Source organism: Glycine max, chromosome 18 (assembly GCF_000004515.6).
Source record: "Glycine max cultivar Williams 82 chromosome 18, Glycine_max_v4.0, whole genome shotgun sequence".
Taxonomy (NCBI): domain Eukaryota; kingdom Viridiplantae; phylum Streptophyta; class Magnoliopsida; order Fabales; family Fabaceae; genus Glycine; species Glycine max.
This window is the reverse complement of record NC_038254.2, coordinates 114,739-137,619: the sequence shown is the minus strand read 5'-3', so window position 1 is coordinate 137,619 and position 22,881 is coordinate 114,739. Positions and strand designations below refer to the sequence as shown.

Sequence of the window (22,881 nt, the reverse complement as noted above, 5' to 3'; positions counted from 1 at the left end):
CGTCAGAGGTGAACAAGACAACTTCATCAAAGCAAAGACAACACTTTTTAAAAGGTATCCCAACATCAACAGAAGCTTAAAGCTGGACCTTACACTGTGCTATTCAATGGATCACGCAGTTCGGTTTCAATGATGTTATGTTTGAAAGTGACTGACAGACTGTGGTAGAGGCTTTTAATCATGTTGCAAATGGTGTAGCTAACTTGCATGTTATCCTTGACAAATGTAGAGCAATTTTTTCACAAATCCTAAATTCTAGGGTGAGTGAGTTTTGTTATGAGATAAGTTAATCATGTTGTTCGTTTTTCTTGTTAGGGCATCAAGATTTTTTACTTGTAACCAAGTTTATGATTCTCTTCCCAATTGTATTCAACATTTGATACCGAGTGATTAACGTAGGTTCGGTAGTCTGCAATTTCTAAGATGTCAACTATAACTACATCCATAACATCGTGTATATGAGGGGGATTCTTTTGTATGCCTCACCATCCAGTTTACGAAACCATGTTCAAGATCAGCTGACAGCGATAGAGGAAGCAGTAGTATGCGTCTGAACAATGACCCCTGGTGGTAAACATAAGACGACTTCCTTGCACCATAAAGGGGAAAAAAAAAACATAAATGAAACCGAGCAATGCATAGCTTTAATCTGTCATAACATTGTGTTATTTACAGTACATGCAAGAAGCTGGGGGAATAATACAGTTTCTAGTCAGAGTAGTAATAGTAACCATACATCATCTTCAAAACTAGTCTAATAGACCAAACCATATTCTAATCACAGTTATCAGATAACTTACAACTCCGTAAGTAAACAAAGAAAAACAATCTTCCGAAAACATGGAACCTCTTGTTTGAAAACTAGTTACAAAATTCAAAATTAAAGTTGGTCTTTATTAGCTTTGCACTGCCAGCACCTGCAACTGATCCAGAAAAACTTCCAAGCTGAGGTCATCGGTAAATATAATGTCGGAACCCTCTGTGTAGGTTGAATTTTGAGTAACAGATGGATTCAACTTGGCAAGAAGAAATCTAGCCTGACTACTATGCTGGTCACATCTTATAATCCTTGGCACTGGAAGGCGGTCAGCAACCAATTGCTCTGCATCCAGTTCTGGGGCTTCCAACAGCTTTCTCAAGCTTTCGTGATTGGGGTCCTTATCATAACCCAGCTTCCTCCACTGGGCAATCTTGGACCCATAATGAATCACCACACAGAAGAAAGAATCAAAGAGCAAGATAAAATCTGGAGAAATGGAACGAATATCTAGCAGCACTGGCACCGGTGGGCCATCAAACGAATATTGGAAAAGTGTGGGTTGAATCATTATAAGGGATCCTACTACTCCCTCGCGATTGAGCACGAGGCGGAAGAATGCAGTTTCATCCGGAGTAGTGTTAGAGACATCAATGAATTGAGATCGCCTCAGGTGGTACATAAACTGGGGATAAAGGGAGAAGTTGGAGGATAGGCGGAAAGAGGATGGATCTTCAGGGACATAGTCCCCAAACTTGGAAGTGAAACGTATAAGCGTGTCATCCAGCCATCTAATGACATCACGGGCATGGCATGTTTCTGCCCGGAGAATGGCAAGTCTTGCCATGACTGCAGCTGCGGCTTCTTGATCAAACCCGGCACCAATATCTGCCGAATGGCTTGCAACCCATCGCCTTGCAGCAGTCGTCACTCTTTTCCGGATCATGTTTCCCTGCCTGTATCGCGTTATAAACTGGATTAAAAATGCAGAGCCCGGTTGAATTTTCATTTTCTGCTCCTGATTCACTTGGAAGAAAAACGCAATGCAAGTTTTGTGGGTGAGCGTGTTTAACTTCCAGACAGAGGTGCCACCTTCTCCAACCTCAGCCTCGCTCACCAAACAGTTGTTTCTCTCAAGGGACACACAAGGACCAAGCGCTCCACAGATTTTCACGTCTTTGGTGGTGACTATTTCAATAGTCGCATCAAAATTCATTCTCAAGTGGCCCTGGTCATCACATCTGAACATCTGCCTCAGACAATTCTTGAACTGATCGGAATCAAAAGACTCAGAGAGAACGATGAATCCACCGGAGTGCTCAACGGGTCCTCGGAGCTCGGCTGCCCCAACTTGATCAAGGGAACAGGCAAAGAGATCGAGAACAACAGATGCACCGGATAGCCTCTTGGAGAGTTGATTATAGAAAGCGGAAGACTTAGCATAGTGTGTTGCTTGGGCGTTGAAGATGTGATGGTGGGTTCTGATGGGTTGGCGGCGATCAGAATCGACAACGATTCCGGGTCCCAGAGTAGCAGGTCCAGAGGTGAAGACCAAGATCCTGGAGCCTGTATTGATGGGGCAAGACTCCAAAAGACCAAGGGCGACGGAGATTGCAGAGCCGGTGCACCTGGGAGGGCGAGAGGCGGAGATGGTGGAGTTGGATGTAGAATGGATCTCTTCAATGGCAGTAGTGATGGAGAATTGGCATTCGGAAATAGGCAAAAGAAAAGCCTGGTGGCGGTGGGGGTTAAGGAAGTGGCGGATCTGATTGGAGGAGAGATGGCGGTTGCCGTGAAAGACGAGGAGAGAGGAAAAGTGGGAAGAAGAGAGATGGTGGAGATAGACCATGGAGTCGAAGGTGATGAGAGAGACGAGGGAGTGGTCGGGCAAGTGGTGGAGGAGGTGGAGGAGCTGGTTCTTGAGGGGAGGAAGTTCGTCTTGGGGAGTGGAGAGATCGAGGAGAAAGACGAAGGCAGGGGGAGGGGGAGGGGGAGAGGGAGAGGGAGACGAGTACTCGACGGTGCTGTAGGTGGGGAAGAGTTCGGCGGGGAGGTTGGTGTCGGCGATGGGGCGGGGGAAGGGGTTGCGTAGGGAGCAGAAGGGGCAGTGCCAGATGCGGGACTGGTAGTCGAGGCGTGCGTAGGGGTTCAAAACGGCGCCGCATCGGGAGCAGAGGAGAGGGTCGTAAGGGAGAAGAGGGACCTCACTGTTCAACAACATCAAGGGTGTGCACATTATGCTCAGTGGGATTATCATATTTGTCCCATCCGCCGCCCACGAATTCCACGCCCATCGGAGCCCTTCCACCGCCTCCAATTCAACCAAATCCATCCCCCCTTCTCTTCTCTTTCCCCTTTACGCCTCTACTTCGCAGCTACCTCTAACCCTACTCTCCCCCCATTCATCATAATTATTACTGTCTAATTATATTTTTAACTTATCCTATACAACCCTTATAAACAAATAAATCTATTAAATATCATCCTACATTACTTTTTTAATATTATTAATCGGTATTTTTAAGAAATTAATTAAAAATTATAAATATTTATTACGTAAATTATAAAAGAACTTAAAAAAGATTTGAATAACATCATTTTTAACCTTAAAAACATTTCTACTCTAAATTTCTCAATTAATATTCTTAAAACACTTATTAACATTTTTTTTAATCATCACACATTACCCGGTATGCGCAGCTAAAACATAGAGACCGGAGGGTTGGAAATATTGACGTTTATAAATATGAACCATGGAAATGTAACTTATCCAGGGTTCTTGTCAGTAGTAGTTAGATTGGTCCAAACAAAACAGCCTCCATTCATTCTTTCTGACTAGTATGTAATAGCATTCGCTCCATCACCATTTGAGTGATCATTTCATCTATTGTTTCTTTGAGGTCCTTTTCAGCCTCCCATGAAATAAAATAAAATAAAAACTTCTTGATTTGCTCCACGAAAAACGTTCTCCATTTTATAATAAGGCATGAAATCTTTGACTTTTGCCTTTTTTTTTTCCTTTATCCCAATGCATTTAAGCATCTCAACTCATTTTGCTAGCTGTCATTGCACTCCTGAAATGGGTTGGGTTATAGTGTGTATGTTGTTTTCTCTAAGTTGTGTCATTGTTGATGGCGGAGTTCCAACAACTCTGGATGGACCCTTCAAGCCTGTGACCGTTCCTCTTGATCAGAGCTTCCGAGGAAACGCCGTGGACCTGACAGATACAGATCCTCTGGTTCAAAGAACCGTTGAAGGGTTCCAGCCAGAACAAATCTCTCTCTCACTCTCTGCTTCTCATGATTCTGTTTGGATTTCTTGGATTACAGGTACTCATCTTCATTGCTACTTTCAGTTCACAAATGAATGCAGTCATCACTTTTCTTGTTTTTTTGCTTCAGTCGTTCACGTGAACTTGTAACTTTTATATAATTCCTGCCATCACGGTATGCAGACAAAATGCCTTTTGCTCTTTGTTTTATCCTAATGCAATTCATGTTACTTAGCATTGAATGAAAACCCGTGTTGCTACAGGAAGCACACTCACTCTCTAGGTGCTTATAGTTTTTTTTCTTTTATCTTCATTCCACAGTTCACAAAACCAAACATACTCAAAGCAGCCAAAAATACACAATTTGAGGCAGTTGAATTATTTTTTGTTCCAAGGCACATTCTGATTTGTGCTTGTGCTTCTACCATAACTCTTAAGTGGCTATAAGTTTACTTTTACTATATAACTAGCTAACTAGTGCTTGTCTATAAAACGCATGTGGCATGAAGTACGTATCACACATTGTTGCAGGGGAATTCCAAATTGGGGACAATATAGAACCCTTAGATCCTGAAACTGTTGCTAGCATAGTTCAATATGGAAGGTTCGGAAGGTCCATGAGACACCAAGCAACGGGTTATTCCCTCGTTTACAGTCAACTTTATCCTTTTGAAGGCCTTCAGAACTACACCTCTGGAATTATACATCATGTTCGTCTCACAGGTATAATAACACTTTGTACAAGCTAGCTTCCCTTCTATTATTAATTGCCTAGAACTCAAGTTTTTATTTGCATGGCATGTAATTAATTATTTAGAATTGTATTGTATTTGGTGCACGCAGGATTGAGACCCAACACACTATATCAATATAAATGTGGAGATCCTTCTTTGTCAGGAATGAGTGACGTTCATTATTTCAGGACTATGCCAGCTTCAGGCCCCAAGAGCTACCCTAGCAGAATAGCAGTGGTTGGAGACTTGGGTCTTACATACAATACCACATCCACTGTTAATCATATGACCAGTAACCATCCTGATCTTATTCTGTTGGTTGGAGATGTTAGCTGTGCCAACCTCTATCTTACTAATGGCACTGGGGCAGACTGCTACTCTTGCTCATTTCCTAACACTCCCATCCATGAAACCTATCAGCCTCGTTGGGATTATTGGGGAAGGTAACATTTTCTTCACTCTCTTCCTTAGGAATCTTAGATAAATGGTCTTGTTGATTTTGGTTGCAACTTAGCTTGTTATAATTGATTCAGGTACATGCAGCCTCTGATTTCTAGTGTCCCAATAATGGTAATAGAAGGGAATCATGAGATAGAAGAACAAGCTGAAAACCAGACATTTGTTGCTTATAGTTCTCGATTTGCATTCCCATCAGAAGAGAGTGGATCATCATCCACTTTCTATTATTCTTTCAATGCTGGGGGGATACATTTTATAATGCTGGGGGCCTACATATCCTATGACAAATCAGGTTAAGTCTTGCTTCCTACACTACATGATTGATATTCTTCATGTTACTAACATGCATGGTTTAGTCTTCAGAAAACATTCCTGTTTAACTATTTACATTCATGCTACTGATCACTACTAGTTTTAAATTGCAGGGGACCAGTACAAGTGGTTGGAGAGAGACTTGGCTTCTGTTGACAGGGAAGTAACTCCGTGGTTGATAGCTACATGGCATGCACCTTGGTATAGCACCTACAAGGCTCATTATAGAGAAGCAGAGTGTATGAGGGTGGAGATGGAAGACTTATTATATAAATATGGCGTTGACATTGTCTTCAATGGACATGTAAGTATATTACTGTACGTTTTCATTGCATATGATCCATAATCCATAAATAAGCAGACAAAATTCAATAAGTGCTTATATACAACTGCATTTTTAATTTAGTAATAGCTTGTACTTAGAAATTTCTTATGGGAGAACAGGTTCATGCGTATGAGAGATCAAACAGGGTATACAACTACACATTGGATCCTTGTGGTCCTGTTTATATCACGGTTGGAGACGGTGGTAACAGGGAAAAGATGGCAATCACACATGCTGATGAACCTGGACAGTGTCCAGAACCATCAACTACACCAGATGACTATATGGGTGGCTTCTGTGCCTTTAATTTTACTTCCGGTCCAGCAGAAGGTAACTTCTGTTGGGACCGACAGCCTGATTATAGTGCTTTCAGAGAAAGTAGCTTCGGTCATGGCATTCTAGAGGTACACCTCATCTTTCTCTTCTATATATATGGGTGGAGATTTCTAAAACATTAACTCGTGCTATAAGTTCGTGCATGTTAAAGGTACACAAAACATGCAAACTAACTTGTAACATCATATGCAGGTGAAAAATGAAACCCATGCACTGTGGATTTGGCATCGCAATCAAGACTTTTATGGCAGTGCTGGAGATGAGATTTACATTGTTAGGGAACCTCAAAACTGCCCACCAATCAAGCCAGAGGTACATAATCTTATGTATTTATCATCATTATTCATCAGCTGGTAATTCAGTTTCGTAATTATCATGAGCAAAATTTATTTTTTAACCTGAAAGTTTTCTTTAATTTTGTAGGAGGGTGCTAAAATATTTAACTTCAAGATGCATTAAGCATAGCAACACTTTCAAAATGTGGAGCACTGAAATTATCGTACGGCGTTTTCTGTCACCATGTGCTGCAATTGGATTCAGAGGCATACTGTACTCTATTGTGTCTTGACAACACGTTGCGTTTTACTCAGTATAAATTTTGTATTCTTGAAGTTTGATAACATTTTTTCTTCTTCGAATTACTGGAATCCTATCAAAGTTTGCCTCCAACTAAATTATGAGGCAAGTTGTCTCAAAATTTTATCAAATTGGAAAAATGTATTATTTATTCACAAACTCAATTGTCATACAGGTGCAAAATTGTGTTTTTCTGCTGCTTAGTCAGTATTTATATTGTTAAACGCCTTAGTAGTCGGTCAGGATTTTCTTTCTATTTGACGATCAGATATGCATGAGGGAGTAAGGAAAAAAAAAATGATACGCAAGAAATTCGTTGTTAAAACGCTAATGATATTATTGTCGTGTCTGAGAAACACAGGGAACAACTAAAATGAGGTGTTGGTTTAAATATAAAGGTAGTTATATACCTCAACCGCAAACTGACACGGGCACAGGCAAGCTAATTAAGGGATAAGGGGCAGAATGAGAAGGAAATCTAAAAATGAGGTGGTTATTGTGTTCGAATTAGGTGATGATGTAGAATTTTCAGGGATTGGAGGGTTCATTCCATTTCCTGCACCATCCCCGCCATGGATTGGAGTTGTTGTGGTAGGTGCTGCCACATTCGGCATCGCTGTAGGTGTTGTCACTGTTGTATTTGTATTTGTATTTGTATTTGTAACTCCAGCACCAGCAGTAATACACAGTCATTATAAAGAATTGAAACCAAGTAAGCAAATATAATAACCCATTTCATTTTTACAGTACTGTAGTGCATTCATTTAACTGAAGAACTCGAACCATTTGACCTCCTTTTAGTCACCTGCTTGCATCAGCAATTTGCTTTCTTCGCCAAGGCATAACCAAAAAAAAAAGTTGCAGATAATCACACATTTCTTTTTTTTAACTGAAGACAAAAAAAAAAATGACTTTAAAAAATAAAACTAATTTTTTTCTCTCTTTTCTTTTTTCTTTGCAGATTAAGGTGTCGTTACTAATGGCAAGTAGCAATAACATGGTTACTGTTATACTGTACCTAAGGGATAAGGGTTTTATACAGTTAATTTTCAACTATTCAAATTTCAACTGCATGCAATCAAACATTTTATACATTAAATTATTATAAAATAAATGTAAGTTAAAGATGTTTTGACCGTTTGATTAAAACTGTATGACTGTGCACTCTTTTTAAACGCTGGGTGATCCTGATCGGGGTGTTCTAGTTACTTGCATTTTGCAATGTCTAACCCAATGGATCCTGTCTTGTTTGGATTAAAATAATAAAGAAAGAAATGAAAAAGAATAAAAATAGAAGCACAATAGAACATAAAAAATGTTATTTGTATAGATTAAAAAATAAAATAAAAATTCTCTTCAGATGATTGGAAAAAAATAAATGGATTATATAAAAAATGTTTTGTAATAATTAAAAATGTGATTTTTCAATTTAATATTTTTCTTAACAAAATATTATTTATTATTTTTTAAAAACATATTATAAATATTTTTTTGAAGAAGCATTTTTCCTCAATTTCATTCTAATTGGAAATAAAGTACAGTAGTTTTTAGTTAGCCTCACTAACATAGCTTCTTTTTTACTTTTCCTATTATACTTTTCAAACAAACATTGAAAATTTAATATTTTTATCTTTTCAATTTTCTTCCACCCTACTTATACCCAAATAAACAAGGGTAAACCTAATAATATACAAGATGATCTATGAATATCACAAATATATTTTTAACCTAGAGAGATAAAGAGAAAAAATATAAATACATACATATATATATATATATATATATGTTTTGATAAAAAGAACTAAAATAATATTATATATAATATTTGAAATGATATAGTATTCACATGTCATTGCTCAATTATATATCTAGCTATATCAATGATATAAAAAAAAAAGTGTGTTTGAATTAGCTTCTAAGAGCATCTTAATTAGTAAGAGTTTGTCCCACTACTCTTATATGGAGTTTGTCAAGTGGAACTGTGAAAGAACTCTTTGATCTATAAAAGAATTGGGTTCTTACGAAAAAAAATATTTGTCGAAAATAATAGAGAAAAGACAGAGAAAATATTTTTATCAACAATATGAAATAAAATTAAAAGATGAACAAATCAAATTAAGAATGAAGAATAAACCGTTATTTTTTTATTGTTGAAAATTAAAATACATATAAATTATTATTTTGAAGTAAAATATAAATATAAAGTTATAAACATGTGAAAATATAAATATAAAGTTATAAACATGTGAGACAACAAGTAGAGCTCGATTTAAGTTTTCAATGGATTCATTATTGAAGAAAAAAATTAATGAAGTTCTTAAATTTAATGTTACAATGTGATTTGGGATTTAGAAAAAGTAACTTAAGAATCTAACTCTTATTTAACTTTTGACCAGAATTCTAGTATGTTTGATAAGAAGGAAAAAATAAAGAGAAATATAACACAGAAATGGTATATTTTCTTTTATTTGAATTAAGAGAAATAAAAAACTTATAGAAATAAAAAATAATTTTTTTCTTTCCACTTTGTTTCTAATTCAAATTTTAATTTTTTTTTCTTTCCTTTCGATTCTCTTTCCTTTATTCGAAAAAGTGTTAGAGAGTGACTTGTTGAAACTGAACCAAAGAAAATACTATATTAGTTTCTCGCCCTTTGTCTTATTTCTTTTTCTCGAATCACTTCAATACTTCAACATAATATGGTATTTTTACAGTAAATCGAGTTTTTTAATATAATTCCCATGCACCACCCAAATAAACGTATGGTTTGTTTGTTATAGAATATGAACATAATTTGAAGATAAAAATGAGTTGGTAGTGTTCAGAAAGTGCAAGTCACAGGAGAAATAATTTAAAATTAGTGAAATTCTCTATAATATTCTTGTTTATTTTTACTGATTTATTTATTTTCATCTCTTTTCTATTTTTTGTTTCTACTCTTCTACTAAATATTTATCTTATTTTTGTCCTATTTGCTGTACTAAACATGGGAGTACGTAGGATGGAGGGAGAACCTTTATCTTTTGGACAAGGCGTGCAGGAGAAATTATTGCCCGTAATAATTTTTGTTGTACGAGCTTGCATTGAGAAGCATCCACTGATCCCTAGATTTGTGGAAAACAATGCAGGATGAAGATGAAAATGAATCGTTGGATGGAATGGTCTAAGCAAAGGTGAGAAGCACAAGGTGGGTGGTGAATAGAGATGGCAGAAAAGACAAGAGACAGCCATGTAAAGAGACACCTGAAGCCTCGCTCTCTCTGCCTGCACATGCACGTGAACTCATTCCCTTCCCACTATTTCAATATTTAATGCTGGGAAATATGCTCAAATAATTCATATAATCTTGTACTTAAATTCAACTAATTAATTAAAATAAATAAATTTAGATTTGATTCTAACAATCATTTAAATAATTTGATCAGCCAAGGAGCCCCAAAAAAAGTACAGTACGTGCGTGGGGGGAATCCATGTAAAGATGAAGATGAGAGATATGCGGGCGATCTGAATAGAGATTAATTAAGAAGATATGCGGTTGCGCTGGTAGAAGCATGAGCTTCAATGTAGCAGAGGCCATCAGCTAAAGACATAGTCGTGCCAACTATTTGCCAATCAACCAAAGTATTTACAGTCTTGTTTGTGAATATGTCTGTCTTTCAATATTCTCTTTCTTCTCTTTTTGAGATAAAACTAAAAGCATGTGAATCCCTTTTTTTTTTTTTAAAAAAAAAAAACTTTCAGCTGCCTTTCGTACATAATAAACATCCTACTCATGTACTTTCAGTCCTTTTCAACTGAAATGATGAACACGTTCACTCTTACTTCATGCTTCTAAATCAAATACTACCTTAATCGTATCGTGGTGAATCCGTTATCAATTGTTGATTATAATTAGCGGTGTTGTCTCGTATCACTCGTCACTAGTTGTAACTACATTGAATTTTAAGATAAGAGGATGATATTATAAGATTTTTTTCTGAAAAAAAAGAAGTTAAAATGTATTACCGTAAGTATCATTTGTTTAACTTTTTCATTTTACTTTCGGTTGGAAAAACCTCTAAAATAATTTCAAACCCAACACGCTCATTTCAATATTGTTTTTTTCTAAAAAAAAGCTAGAAACCGCAATTTCATCATTAATTGTATGCAATATTTATATTTACAATTCAAAAAGTGTTTGAATGCTGTTAGATTCTTTATAGTTACGTTGAAATATCTATTAATATGAGTTTGAGTAATTTTTTATATGATTAATTTTATGTCGAGAAATTTATTATATATAGACCTAAAATATATTATGAGTTGAAGAAATTTTATGTAATTTTTATGTTCAATAAAAAAATCTATACTAAATTTTATTACTAAATATTTTTTATATTAAAAATATTTAAACATAAATTATATCATTTTAAAATTAATTTTGTTAATATTCATTCAAACACACATGTAGTTACAAAATATGTTGTTAGTTGTGAGAACTTGAATCTTTTAAGTAATTTCATATTAAACTTGAGTGTTGCGAATAAAAAAATGATTAAAAGAAAAAAATCATAAATATGGTTAATCAAATTCTTTGTTAAAGATTAGTTGTTAATTAATAAAACTATAGGTAGATATTTTACAATAACACAGTGAAAAAAAACCCCTCAATTTGGAATTGATAAATGAACCTTCGATGCTTGCATAGTTACAATATGTTGCTGCAAACGGATATAGGAATTCTTCAGCAAGGGGGGGGGGGGGGGGGGGGGGGGGGGTAGCTAGGATTTTAGTGAATTAGACATATGCTTTTGAGGAATAAATATGAAAAAAATAATATAAAAACTGATGAGGAAAAATGTTAAAATATTATCACATAGAAAATGTTATGTTAATAACATGTAATAGAAATTTAAAGGTGTAAGTTTATTTTGAAGACCTTAGTTGTTATTTGTTTTTTTTAAATTATAATAACTTAGCGATATGTTTCAGAATAATAAAGATTTAATTAAAAATTTGATAAAATTTTAGAAACTTATAAATAAATTTAAATTAATAATATTTTTTTAATAAGCAACATGACCCAGCAGATTGTAGGTGCAGAGAAAAAAATATAAGTTGGTTCCGGCCAAAAAACATAACTCCTTGACCTTCACAGCGTTTCTAATTAACTAAGTTAGACTTTGTTCCAAGAGTAAGGCCAATCAAAGTGTCATGACTAAATTTGTGTGTGCACTTCTTCTCATATTTGTCATGGCTTTTGTGACTCAAGTTGCTTATGTGAGTGATGTTTCTTTCCCTATATACTCAGCAGCCATAAATATATATTGAAAACTCGATCCAGCCTGCTAGGCAGTGATTAGTGATCAGATAGTTTTTTTTCTTCTTATTTACATCAACATAAATAGACTTCTGATTATTTATTCTTTTGTTCCTTTTACATCTTCAGGGTGGTGGAGAAGGATCACTTACGCCCCAAGGTACTGATTCTATTCATATTTTTGTTGTTGTAAATTTGATGTCGAGAATTGAAACATTAGTTACATTATTAATTTAGAATGTCCGGGGGCATGCGATTATCGTTGTTCAAAGGCTCGGGCTAGGAAGGCGTGTTTGTACTTCTGTAACTTGTGCTGTGCAAAATGTTTGTGTGTTCCATCGGGAACCTATGGTCACAAGGAAGAATGTCCATGTTATAACAATTGGAAAACCAATAAAGGAACACCCAAGTGCCCCTAATTCAACTTCATTATTGCGTTTCATCAATAAAATTTGTATACTTGTGGCATGTACTTTATTGTATATGCCTTCATAAATAAATGTTTGCACTTATCTTATTTTCATCCTTTATCTTCTTTACCATCAATCCTACACTTTTAATTTATTCACAAAAAGACGAAATATAAATTAAATAATAACAGTTTAATATCAAGAAATAAGTAATAAACGATAAAATGATTATTAATTGGTAAATTTTTCTAAAGCCATTGGCAAAGGGAGAAGTCAAAGTGAAATTTTTAGAATGAATGATCATTAACCCTTTGTTTTAAGAAAAAGGAAAAAAAATAAATTTAAATCTAAAAAAAACAACCCTGATTGGTTTATTTTTATCCATGAGAAACACAACGTTTTATAAATTGTTGTGTGAATAACACAACACTGATTTTTTTATTTTTATTCATGAGAATTGAATATAATATTAAGAGTTTTACAATAATTCATGCATTACGCTTAATCAATTGAGTTAAATTTTCTTAATTTCTTAATTTTTAAATTATTATTTTTCTCCAAATAAATAAACAAATATTATTGTCCATAATTTTTTTCATCTACATACCATTTGGAAATATAAACAACCATAACTTGATATTTAAATTTTGATGCATTGAGAGGAGAAATCAAATTATATCAATATAATTTTGATAATTATTATATTTTTAACTTGATATACAATATGATTTTTATTAATTCAATCGTTGAATTATATCTACATATTATCAAAATTGTCTGTTAAATTTTGTAAAAATTGAAAAATACTAATAAACAAATTATTCATATTTTAATATATTTTAAAATATTTATATTACATTAATTTTAATCAATATGAATAAAGTGACAATTAATTTTAGATTAATATAAAATTTTACATATATATAATTTATGTGAAAAATTTTCAATCGAATAATAAATTTTAAAAAAATATTATTCTAATTCTCTTATAAAACTTTAATTACTGGGTTAATCACACAATTTACATGTTTCTTGCTATTCACATTACATTTTCAAATTATAAAGTCTTAGATAAGAAATTTAGATACTAGTGATGATAAAAAAAAAATTGTCAAGAGTAATCCATTAAAGTTGTACAAATTGAATTGAACTCGTAGCATAAAGCATTAAATGCTCATCAATGAAAAGCTACTAGTATTAAATAAACAACTTAATGACATTTAAATATACTTCGCATGGTAATTGTGTCATTTTGAGTTTCAATTTTTTAGGTACTGTAATTTTAGACTATTTATTACTATTTTCACTTGAATGAGATGTTTAGATGGCTACAAAGTGTTGGAGCGAATGCTTTGTGGTGGCTTCCCATACAAAATTTCCATGATCGTATCTCTTGTGTTCGTAAATTTTATAGAATTTGTTGAATTATATCTCAAGTGTTGAAATTTCCTTAATTGTTTAAGGATGTTAGAGAATGTGCTTTAGAGGCTCTAATACCTAATTGGAATTTGGATCATCCATTTGTCATCAAAGTACTATATTTTGATTTAAAAATACAGGCAATCGCAATTTGTTTTCAAATCTTTTTTTTTTTTTTTTTGTGTGTGTGTGATTTGTTTTCGAATATGATGCACATGAATTTCGGATGTTAGTGATTAAAATAAAGTCGAAGTAACATACATTAAATTTGCACTAAATGAACTAAACTCATGACGTAAGGCATTAAAAGTTCATCAATGGGAAGCTATTAAATAAACAATTTGATGACATTTGAATCTTAATGGTATAACAATTGTGCCATTTGGAGTTCCAAATTTTTAAACTATGTAATTTTAATTTGACTTGAAAAAAATGTTAGAGATGGTTATAAAATATTTCCTCTATTCCAGATTATATGATGTTTTAGAGAAAAATTTGTTTCAAAATATATGTCGCTTTATAAAATTAGTGTTAAATTAAATATATCTTTTAAGATTATCCCAATCAATACTTAGTGAAAATAATATATAGAAAAGTAAATGTGTCATTAATTAATTAGAGAAATAAATGATATATTAAAAAATTACTTAATATTTATTTAAAATTTAACAAATTAATTATATTCTTTAATACTTATGCTAAAACCTTAAACATCATATAATCAGTATTAATATGGATACTGGACACTTTCAAGACAAAATTTACACAAGTATAGTTTGCAGAATTTATTTAATTATATCTTAAGTGTTGGAATTTTCTTAAATTGTTCAAGAAAGTTAGAGAACATGTTTAAGAGTTTCTAATACCTAGTTTGAATTTGGATCACCCATTTGTCATCAAAATGGGGCATGCAATTGTATATTTTGATTTACAGTTACAGGTAACTACAATTTGTTTTAAAAAACTTATGTGTAATTTATTTTCAAATATGATGCATATGAAATTGGATGTTAACGATAGAAAAAAATTGTAAAAAAATAACGATTAAACTTGAAAAAAAATGAATTGTACTCATGACGTAAAGCATTAAATGTTCATAAATAAAAAGCTATTTTAAAAAAATTTGATGGCGTTTAGATATTCATGGTACAGTAATTGTACCATTTGGAGTTCCAAATTTTTGAGTTGTATATTTTTAGTCTATTTATTAATTTGACTTGAAATAAATGTTGAGATGATTATAAATTAAGTATAGGTCGTGCTAACTGGATCGTGTATAAGGCTAGGTGGTTAAGGCCATTGCCTTGGACTCACATTTTCTTAACTTTTTTCCCCCCTGTAATAGAATGGTGGCAATTGACATATATAGTGCCTTGACAAGTGATTAAGTTGTTCTAATAACAAGGCCTAATTTGGCCTATAGCGTCATTTATGTGTGGTGAGAGTTTTTCAGTTTTCAAGGTTTAGTCTTAATGTTTTATTGCTGTTGCATTTATTTATCTTTGATATACTTTATTGCCTTTGTTTTTCTTTTTTATGCATACCTTTATTAATTTAGTGTTGCAATGCCATGTTTAATTGCTACTAGAGGCAGTTAACGTGATTAGCAAATGAGAAATAAGAATGTAATTGTGGCATACCTTAGTACAATATTTTTTTGAAGAGGCAAACACAATTTTATTCACACAAATCAAGGCCACAAGACGTGACCCTAACAAGCCGAAAATACAGAAAGTATATGCTGCCATAACAACACCGAAAACCATCCTTTTGAATTTCAGAGAACATGTCTTGAAGGTTCAAATCAATTTGAATTTGGACTATCTTTTGTCATCAAAGTAGGATTCATGGTTATACTTTAATCTTTGCTCCTAAACTCTAATAGTAATTTAACAATATTGTGTGATCATGCAAGTGAGATGAATGTGAAAATGTATGAAAAAGAAGTTTAAGGTTTTTTAAAATTTTAAACTTTACCAAGAAAATAATTAAGGATACAAAATCAAAGTTTGAATTTCGCGAAGACTAGTGAAAATTGAGAGATTTTTAAGGATTAAAAGCATTAGTAAATGTTGACCGTAACAATATGCATTCCTTTTTCCTGATAAATTCGAGCATTTATGATTAATTTTAATAAATTGTGAAATATGATATTTACTAATCTAACATATTTTTTGAATTTAACAAATGTAATGTTAGTAATTAATTATATTCATTGAATTTATTAAATATAATTCTTAAATTCAATAAATGTAATAAATATATTTATCCCACAATTTCTATTGGTAATTACTATTTAATATTTTAAATTTAACAATATATTTTAACAAAATCTTTATCGAATGAGCGAAGAATAAATTGATAAATTAAAAATATTTTAATATAGGTTCTAGTTAAAAGTATTTCAGCATTTGTTGTGATTTAGAGCTGATTTGTACTATAATTTCTTTGAAACTTTTAAAGTTAAATATTGTTTATTATCATTTTTAAGAAAATAACGAATTTTGTATTAAGAAAAATGATAGAAAAAAATGCATTTTAAATTAGTTTTTAAAATTTATTATAATTTTTTAAAATTTATTATAATTTTTTAAAATTTTCTTTTCCACTCATATAAATAGATAGATTGATTTTTTTTTTTTATCCATCTAAAAAAACAGTAACACAACGCAACTTTTGTTTTGTTTTTTGGTTCTCTAATTCTATCATTCTTATTTCATTCCTCCGTGTTTCACTTGTAACAAAACATAACAGTGTAACGAGTAGAAATAAGGTTATGTTAGCAAGGAGATTGTTTTGCAGTTGCTTCGATTTTCCTTTCAAAGCGCTTCGACAAGGAATGAGTTGTGAATTATAATGCGAGTGCCAAAGGCAATTCATTTCTGACTTCAGATTCATCTGTAGCTACTACGTACAAACAGGTTCGTTTTCGTTTTTCAATTCGTTTTATGTAATATAATACTATCTCTATTTGTTTCAATTTATGCTGCAATCTATATTCATTCTCGTACGCCTTTTTGTTGTTGAATTAGACGAACACCAATTACAGTTTCCGGGTTGTTCAATAAGAGAATGAGTGCTGAGATTGATTCAACTTGTGCTCCTGAACCTCACAAAATGTCTGGCCAAAAGCTCTCTATATTTTCTGCCAAATCTGGATTTGTCATCCCTAAAAACAAATTGTCAGGGTCACTGGTCCCTATTTTCCGAGGGGCTAAAAAGCATGGGGTCACTGTTGGTGCCACCAATGAAGAAAGTTCAAAACAAATTGAGAGGAAATCAAAATGGGGACCTGATCTCACACAAGATGCAGCTGTCAGGAGGGGAAAAGTTTTAGCTTTGCAGGTGTTTTCTGGAATCCTTTCAAACAATACTCCATTAACATTTATACTGCTTTTAGGTTTTTTTTTTCCCATCATCATTTCCTTGCTCACGGTACCCCTCCCCACTAATGCTTCCTTGCCAGGTTAAAACCCTCAGTATTGCATATTGTGAGATACACAATAGACATTTTACTTACACGAAGATCATGAGATTGCCAATAGTAAAGAAGTATTTTTTGCTAGTTGGGTGCTGTAGTGTGTGCTTCTGCTGATATTTTGCATAGGTTCTTGCTTCTGTGATGTCAATAACTGATACTGTTATTGTACACATTTTGTAGATTCGAGTGGACCAAATTACAAAGCAGTTGGAATCAGAAAAACTGGAAGTTGGGGACACTCAGAACTTGAATCCAGATCAAAGCAAATCTGGCCCTCGAATTACCAGCAAGGTTAACAACAATTGACACTGTTCCTTTTAATTCTTATGACTTGTTATTTTCCAAATGCTATGAATTTATTCTTAAATAAACTTCTGATGTTGATTTATGGATTTAAGAAGTCAGAAATGCTCGAACTTGAAAAGCGGGAAGCAATAGGTTTGTTTTCCTTGAAGTATATTTTTCCTTTTTATTCTTCCCCTTTACTTCGTACAGGCTGTGTATTCCATTGTAATCTTGATCTTAATCATATCCAGGTGAAATACTAAAATTAGATCCCAGTTACAAGCCTCCACGTGGTTTTAAACCATTGTTAAAAGAAGCCAGCATTCCTTTGCCTGTAAGTATTGATTCTAAAATTCTGCTAGATGTAATTCTATGCTATTTAAATTCCATAGTAACTTATATTTATGACAAATAAAAGATAAATTTCCTGGATTTAGAGTTCAACACCATTTTTTAGTGCATCCATACGAGTGTCAATTGGATGGTTTGGATAATTTTTTAGTCCAATTATAATGGATGGATAAAAAAAATCTATTAAAATTCATGACCCAACCATCCAATCCATCCATTCATTAATCATTTTTTTTATGGTTGAATATCCAACCAATCTGTTTAAAAGCATGTTATGTTTTAAATTTCATTTTCCATAATTGTGTTAGTATTGCCAATGGATCACATAGTGATGGAGAAGCTGCAGGAAAAAGGAAAAATGGACTTTCAATAGCAATAGGAAGAAAAACCACTTGATCCATTTTCAGTAATTTAATAATCCAATGAATTGAGAAACAAATGGATAGATCATTATCCATCCATTAATCACAATAACCCAGTCCATACAATCCATTTACTTTTGTTTACTGAAATGAATTGATTGCATCGGATTTAATTTTCGATTGATTGGTTGGGTTATAGATATATGGTATTTTGCCACTTGCATGCATCCAGCATGTGCATGAGTCTCCCACCAAATAGGGTCTGGGGATCACAGATGTTTTGCAGTCCTACCCCCACAAACCAAGGGGCTATTCCTAGGATTTGAACCCATGACTTGTGGGTCACAAGGTAGTAACCTTACCATTGCGTGGATACTTACCCTCTATTGACAAGTATTGATATATTTAATGATTTGATGCCTTGTCAAAATATAATATTTTAATTCTGTTAATAATTATAATATTAATTATTATGGGTGTAGTTAAGGTTTTGTGGGTCTTATAATATTTCTTTTATGTTGTAACTTGTAAGGTGGTGGCAATTTTTAGGTTGAGGCCTTATATTATTTCTTTATGAGTCTGACTTTAAGGTCCATGGTGTTTGACTTGAGCATGTGGCAAGTGTTAATTAACTGACCAGAAACAGATAAGTCATTTCCAGACTTTTTATTTTCCAGAAATGATCTTCTCATCCATTTTCCTTGGCTGCTTTCCTGATGGTTGATGTTGTTGTTGAAGCTCACTCCTTGTATTCTTGAGGGAAAGTTGAAAACTAACTTGTAGTATAAGATGTATCATTGAATTGAGGCACACTAACAGCCCAACCTAGATTACAATTAAAATATATTACTTTTATACCGATTGCTCTACAGAGTAAGAATGCAAAATGACTCAACCTCTTTTGCTTCTGATATGTTAATGCTAAAGTTTGGCATTTCTTTGTTGTAACTTAATTTTAAGAATGATATTTTGCTTTTTTCAAAAATGAAATATCTTCAACTAAACCTGAAGTTCTATAATACAATGAAAACTCTTATATGTAATACCATCTTTCCAGGTCCAAGAATATCCTGGGTACAATTTTGTTGGTCTAATATATGGGCTTGAAGGTGATAATCAAAAACAACTTGAAAAGGTAAGATCATTGTGTTGATATCTATTCTATCCTTCATTGGTTATCTGCAGTCAGTAAGCTGCAGTCAGTAAGCTGTATCTGCTGATTGAGATCACAATATTAAATTTGTTTATTTTTTTAATTGATCTCTGATATATGCATATATCAGGAAACTGGTGCAAAGATAAAAATTCATGGAATCAAAGCAGACACAGGAGAGAAAGTAAGTTCCTTCACTTGATAATATAATGTGGCTTTTATTCTGCACGATGACTTTGAAATATTATAACTTGATTTTGGGAGGAAAGAAATGTAATTGTTTGCATTTGCTTTCTGTTTTCCATTTATTTAACTGTTACATTTTCAGGGTGAAATTAAACCTGGAACTGATATCCAGTGCAATTACAAAGAGATGCATGTTAACCTATCAGCTGATAGTTTTGAAAAAGTGGATGCTGCAATGTCAATCATTGAACTGCTAGTTACCTCTGTAATTGTGAGTCTTGTCATTTCACATGATAGAACTTTTTTATGATTTACGGTTATGTTATAATACTTTTTATTATTATTATTTTTGTAATGATGCCATTCCTTCTGTATTTTCTATTTTGATTGTTCTTGTAATTATTGGTGTCTTTTATTCAGGGGAATTTAGCTGCTGGTTCTACTCCCTCTATATCAGTTTCTAGGTACAGCACTAATGTTCTGAGTCAAAGCCACGAATGCCCCCCTTCTCATGCAGATTCTCTATCTCTGGAAAACCAGGCTGTGTTGCAACCAGTAGCTGTTACACAAATGCATGGTGATAACTTCCAATACTCTAGTCCATGGTTTTCAGTGGTTCCATCTCATTCCCCTGTGTTTGCTTCGTCTGGCAGTGTAGCCCTCCCAAATCCATTAGGTCTTGCTAGAACTCCCCATTTTCCATCACACACTTCAAACATGACTTCGCCTTTTGGTGCTCAACCTGGACCTGCTGGATTTCAGCCGATTATTCCAAATCAACATGTTTCTGTGCAAGCACCACCACCAAGACAGGTTTTACAGTATTCACATATGACTCAGACAAGTCCTTTGGGTCACATTGGGCCCCCAAGAAACCCTGTACAGAATTTGTTAACTCCAACAAATGCTTCACTTTCATTTCCTGTTACTTTAAGCCAACCAACGCCAATAGGACAACATCAGACATCTGTGTCTTCAATGCATCTACCTATGTCTGGTATATCGTCATCAATACCTAACCAGTCATTGACCCATCTAGGGGTCTCTTCTGGCCAGAACGAAGCCCCTGTCACTGTTAAAATGTCTGTTGGTCCCAGCAATATGGTGCCAATGGCTTCACCAGTGGTTCCACCTGCAAGACCTGTTTCTCTACATCAACAGCCAGATGTTGCATTTAAGCCACCACAGTCAAATATGTCAATGATGCCACGATCTGCCACCTTTCCTCCACATCAAGTAGGAATATCCCCTGGACAACCATCTTCTTTGAGACCAATGCCTGTACCAATATCTGCAAACCATTTATTGGGACCTGTTTCATTTCCTTCACCTGGAATATCCCCTTCACTTCCATTGCCTCAGCAAGCAGGAATACCTAATCTTGCTTTTGGAGTTGCTCCTTATCACACCCATGTAAAACCACCAGTCTTGGGGACATCAAAATCTGGAAATTTTACTTTTCAATCACATCTGCCCAATGCAGACTATGGTCAAGTCTATTCTGGACCAAACAGTCAATCAGGTGCTACACAAGAACCACCTTCTGGTCCACGACCTCCACCATTTGGTTTTGCTGTGCCTGATCAGCCTCGTCAAATCTTTCCAAGGACACAATTCCCTGGTCAAGTGGATCAAGCCGTTGCCTTTGGGGGAAGATCAGGTTCCATCTCGAACTCAATTCCACCACCCAGACATGGTGTGTTTCCATATGCTGGTCAACCTGCACCTAGATCATCAGCCGCACAAATGGGTATGAAGAACTTCATTTCTGCCCCACAAATTCCAAATTTGACCAGTGCTGGTTCCCAAAGAGGCATGCCTATTCGAAAAAGCTATGCTACTCAGATGGCATGGGCAGATATCTCAATGCCTCTGAATCAAAAGTTTGTCAGCAATCCCCCCATGGCTTCTGGTAAGATTGCATATGCTACAGACCAAATTTATGATCCCTTTTCACCCACTTCTGCACCTCCACAACACAAAGGTAATCCTGGAAAATGAGGGAATTGGATGTGGCTACAGATACGTAACTGATAGTGAAAAACTGGAGTCATGACTACAGTTTTAGGCAAACAGGCGCGATACTATTTGTATAGATTAACAATGGCCATGTTACAAAATAATATATGATTTCTTACCGCTAAGTTTGAGTTGAGGACTATTGTATTAAGTGTTTTTTGGGCCTTCCTTTTCAGAATGCCCATTACTGATGCTTGATTAGGAATTGAGTTGAACCAATCTTTGCAGGAATTTGGTCATCTCTCCTCCATGTAACCACATCATTTCATTTGGATTTTTCACTTCGACCAAGTTGCATTTAAGCTTGGTTTCAATGATTGATACTGTTTGTTGACAATTGTAACTTCTACTACTAATAGTTGAATTTTCAAGTATTGTCAGTTTTAAGATTTTTATCTTGTCAATCAATCAGGAATGGTAGGACATATACGACTTTTAAGAGTAGGTCTTAATTTTTTCAACTCTTTTTCTTTTAGTATCAAGAGTTAGAAGTACTTGAAAGAAAGGAGATATATTTCAACCAAAAGAGAAAAGAAATGAGATAAGCTCAAGGGGAAAAGAATCGCAAACGTAGTGGATAATATGAATTGAATTGAGCCGAAAATGATGTATTCGTTCAAGTTTTTCGTTTACTAATTGCAAATGCAAAGTCAAAGAAGAAAATGAATTTGTGGCTCTGAACTCTCGAGTCCCTACTTCCAAATTCAGAAGTGGTTTCCTATTCACCGTTAGAGAAAGTTTTTGTGGGTCCAATAACTATAATCAAATAATATAGGTAATCACGGATAAATCCAAAATAATCACGGGTTACCCTAAAGAATATATGCATCGATTTGTCACGGGTTCATGTTACGTATGTTCAAATAAATAACATTAAAATTATGAATTTCTTGTTATCCAATTGTTATATATTAAAAAAGCATAACGATTCCCATATTTAGCAACAAACACATACTGGCTAGTGGCCAGTTGGAAGACGCGATGTTCAGGAGAAAAAATGAAGACGTGACGAAGAATTTGTCAAAGGAATTAGACCACCATATGTTATTTACCAAAGTTACAATGTTGCTATCATGGAGCTTATAAGATATGAAGAAACTAAAATGACCAAAAAAATAAATGCAATGGAGGACGAACTCAAGATGC

The 22,881-nt window shown here is 33.9% G+C and overlaps 4 protein-coding genes across 6 annotated transcripts; 3 read left to right on the top strand and 1 right to left on the bottom strand.

The window, feature by feature from the left end:
* Nucleotides 1–650: 650 nt before the first annotated feature.
* Nucleotides 651–3,254, bottom strand: LOC100784000 (protein transport protein SEC23). Its single transcript, XM_003551898.5, has one exon. It carries the CDS (start codon nt 3,087–3,089, stop codon nt 897–899), a length of 2,193 nt encoding a protein of 730 aa, XP_003551946.1. The 5' UTR covers nt 3,090–3,254; the 3' UTR covers nt 651–896.
* Nucleotides 3,255–3,508: 254 nt separating this feature from the next.
* LOC100784006 (purple acid phosphatase 15) lies at nt 3,509–6,929 on the top strand. 2 transcript variants are annotated; one of them, XM_006601812.4, is made up of 8 exons: nt 3,509–4,086; nt 4,560–4,751; nt 4,872–5,205; nt 5,296–5,513; nt 5,647–5,837; nt 5,978–6,262; nt 6,387–6,506; nt 6,618–6,929. In XM_006601812.4, exons 1-8 carry the CDS (start codon nt 3,744–3,746, stop codon nt 6,651–6,653), a joined length of 1,719 nt encoding a protein of 572 aa, XP_006601875.1. In that variant the 5' UTR covers nt 3,509–3,743; the 3' UTR covers nt 6,654–6,929. The 2 variants fall into 2 exon arrangements, with proteins under 2 accessions (XP_006601875.1, XP_006601876.1); XM_006601813.4 differs by having other exon boundaries at nt 4,538–4,751.
* A 4,912-nt stretch (nt 6,930–11,841) lies between these two features.
* Nucleotides 11,842–12,586, top strand: LOC102668641 (gibberellin-regulated protein 12). The gene is made up of 3 exons (XM_041011964.1): nt 11,842–12,029; nt 12,199–12,229; nt 12,307–12,586. Exons 1-3 carry the CDS (start codon nt 11,964–11,966, stop codon nt 12,486–12,488), a joined length of 279 nt encoding a protein of 92 aa, XP_040867898.1. The 5' UTR covers nt 11,842–11,963; the 3' UTR covers nt 12,489–12,586.
* Nucleotides 12,587–16,566: 3,980 nt separating this feature from the next.
* LOC102668428 (splicing factor 1) lies at nt 16,567–22,072 on the top strand. 2 transcript variants are annotated; one of them, XM_006601810.4, is made up of 9 exons: nt 16,567–16,819; nt 16,931–17,243; nt 17,560–17,670; nt 17,781–17,817; nt 17,916–17,998; nt 19,435–19,512; nt 19,661–19,714; nt 19,859–19,987; nt 20,137–22,072. In XM_006601810.4, exons 2-9 carry the CDS (start codon nt 16,971–16,973, stop codon nt 21,715–21,717), a joined length of 2,346 nt encoding a protein of 781 aa, XP_006601873.1. In that variant the 5' UTR covers nt 16,567–16,819; nt 16,931–16,970; the 3' UTR covers nt 21,718–22,072. The 2 variants fall into 2 exon arrangements, with proteins under 2 accessions (XP_006601873.1, XP_006601872.1); XM_006601809.4 differs by having other exon boundaries at nt 16,568–16,819; nt 17,778–17,817.
* Nucleotides 22,073–22,881: the final 809 nt, after the last annotated feature.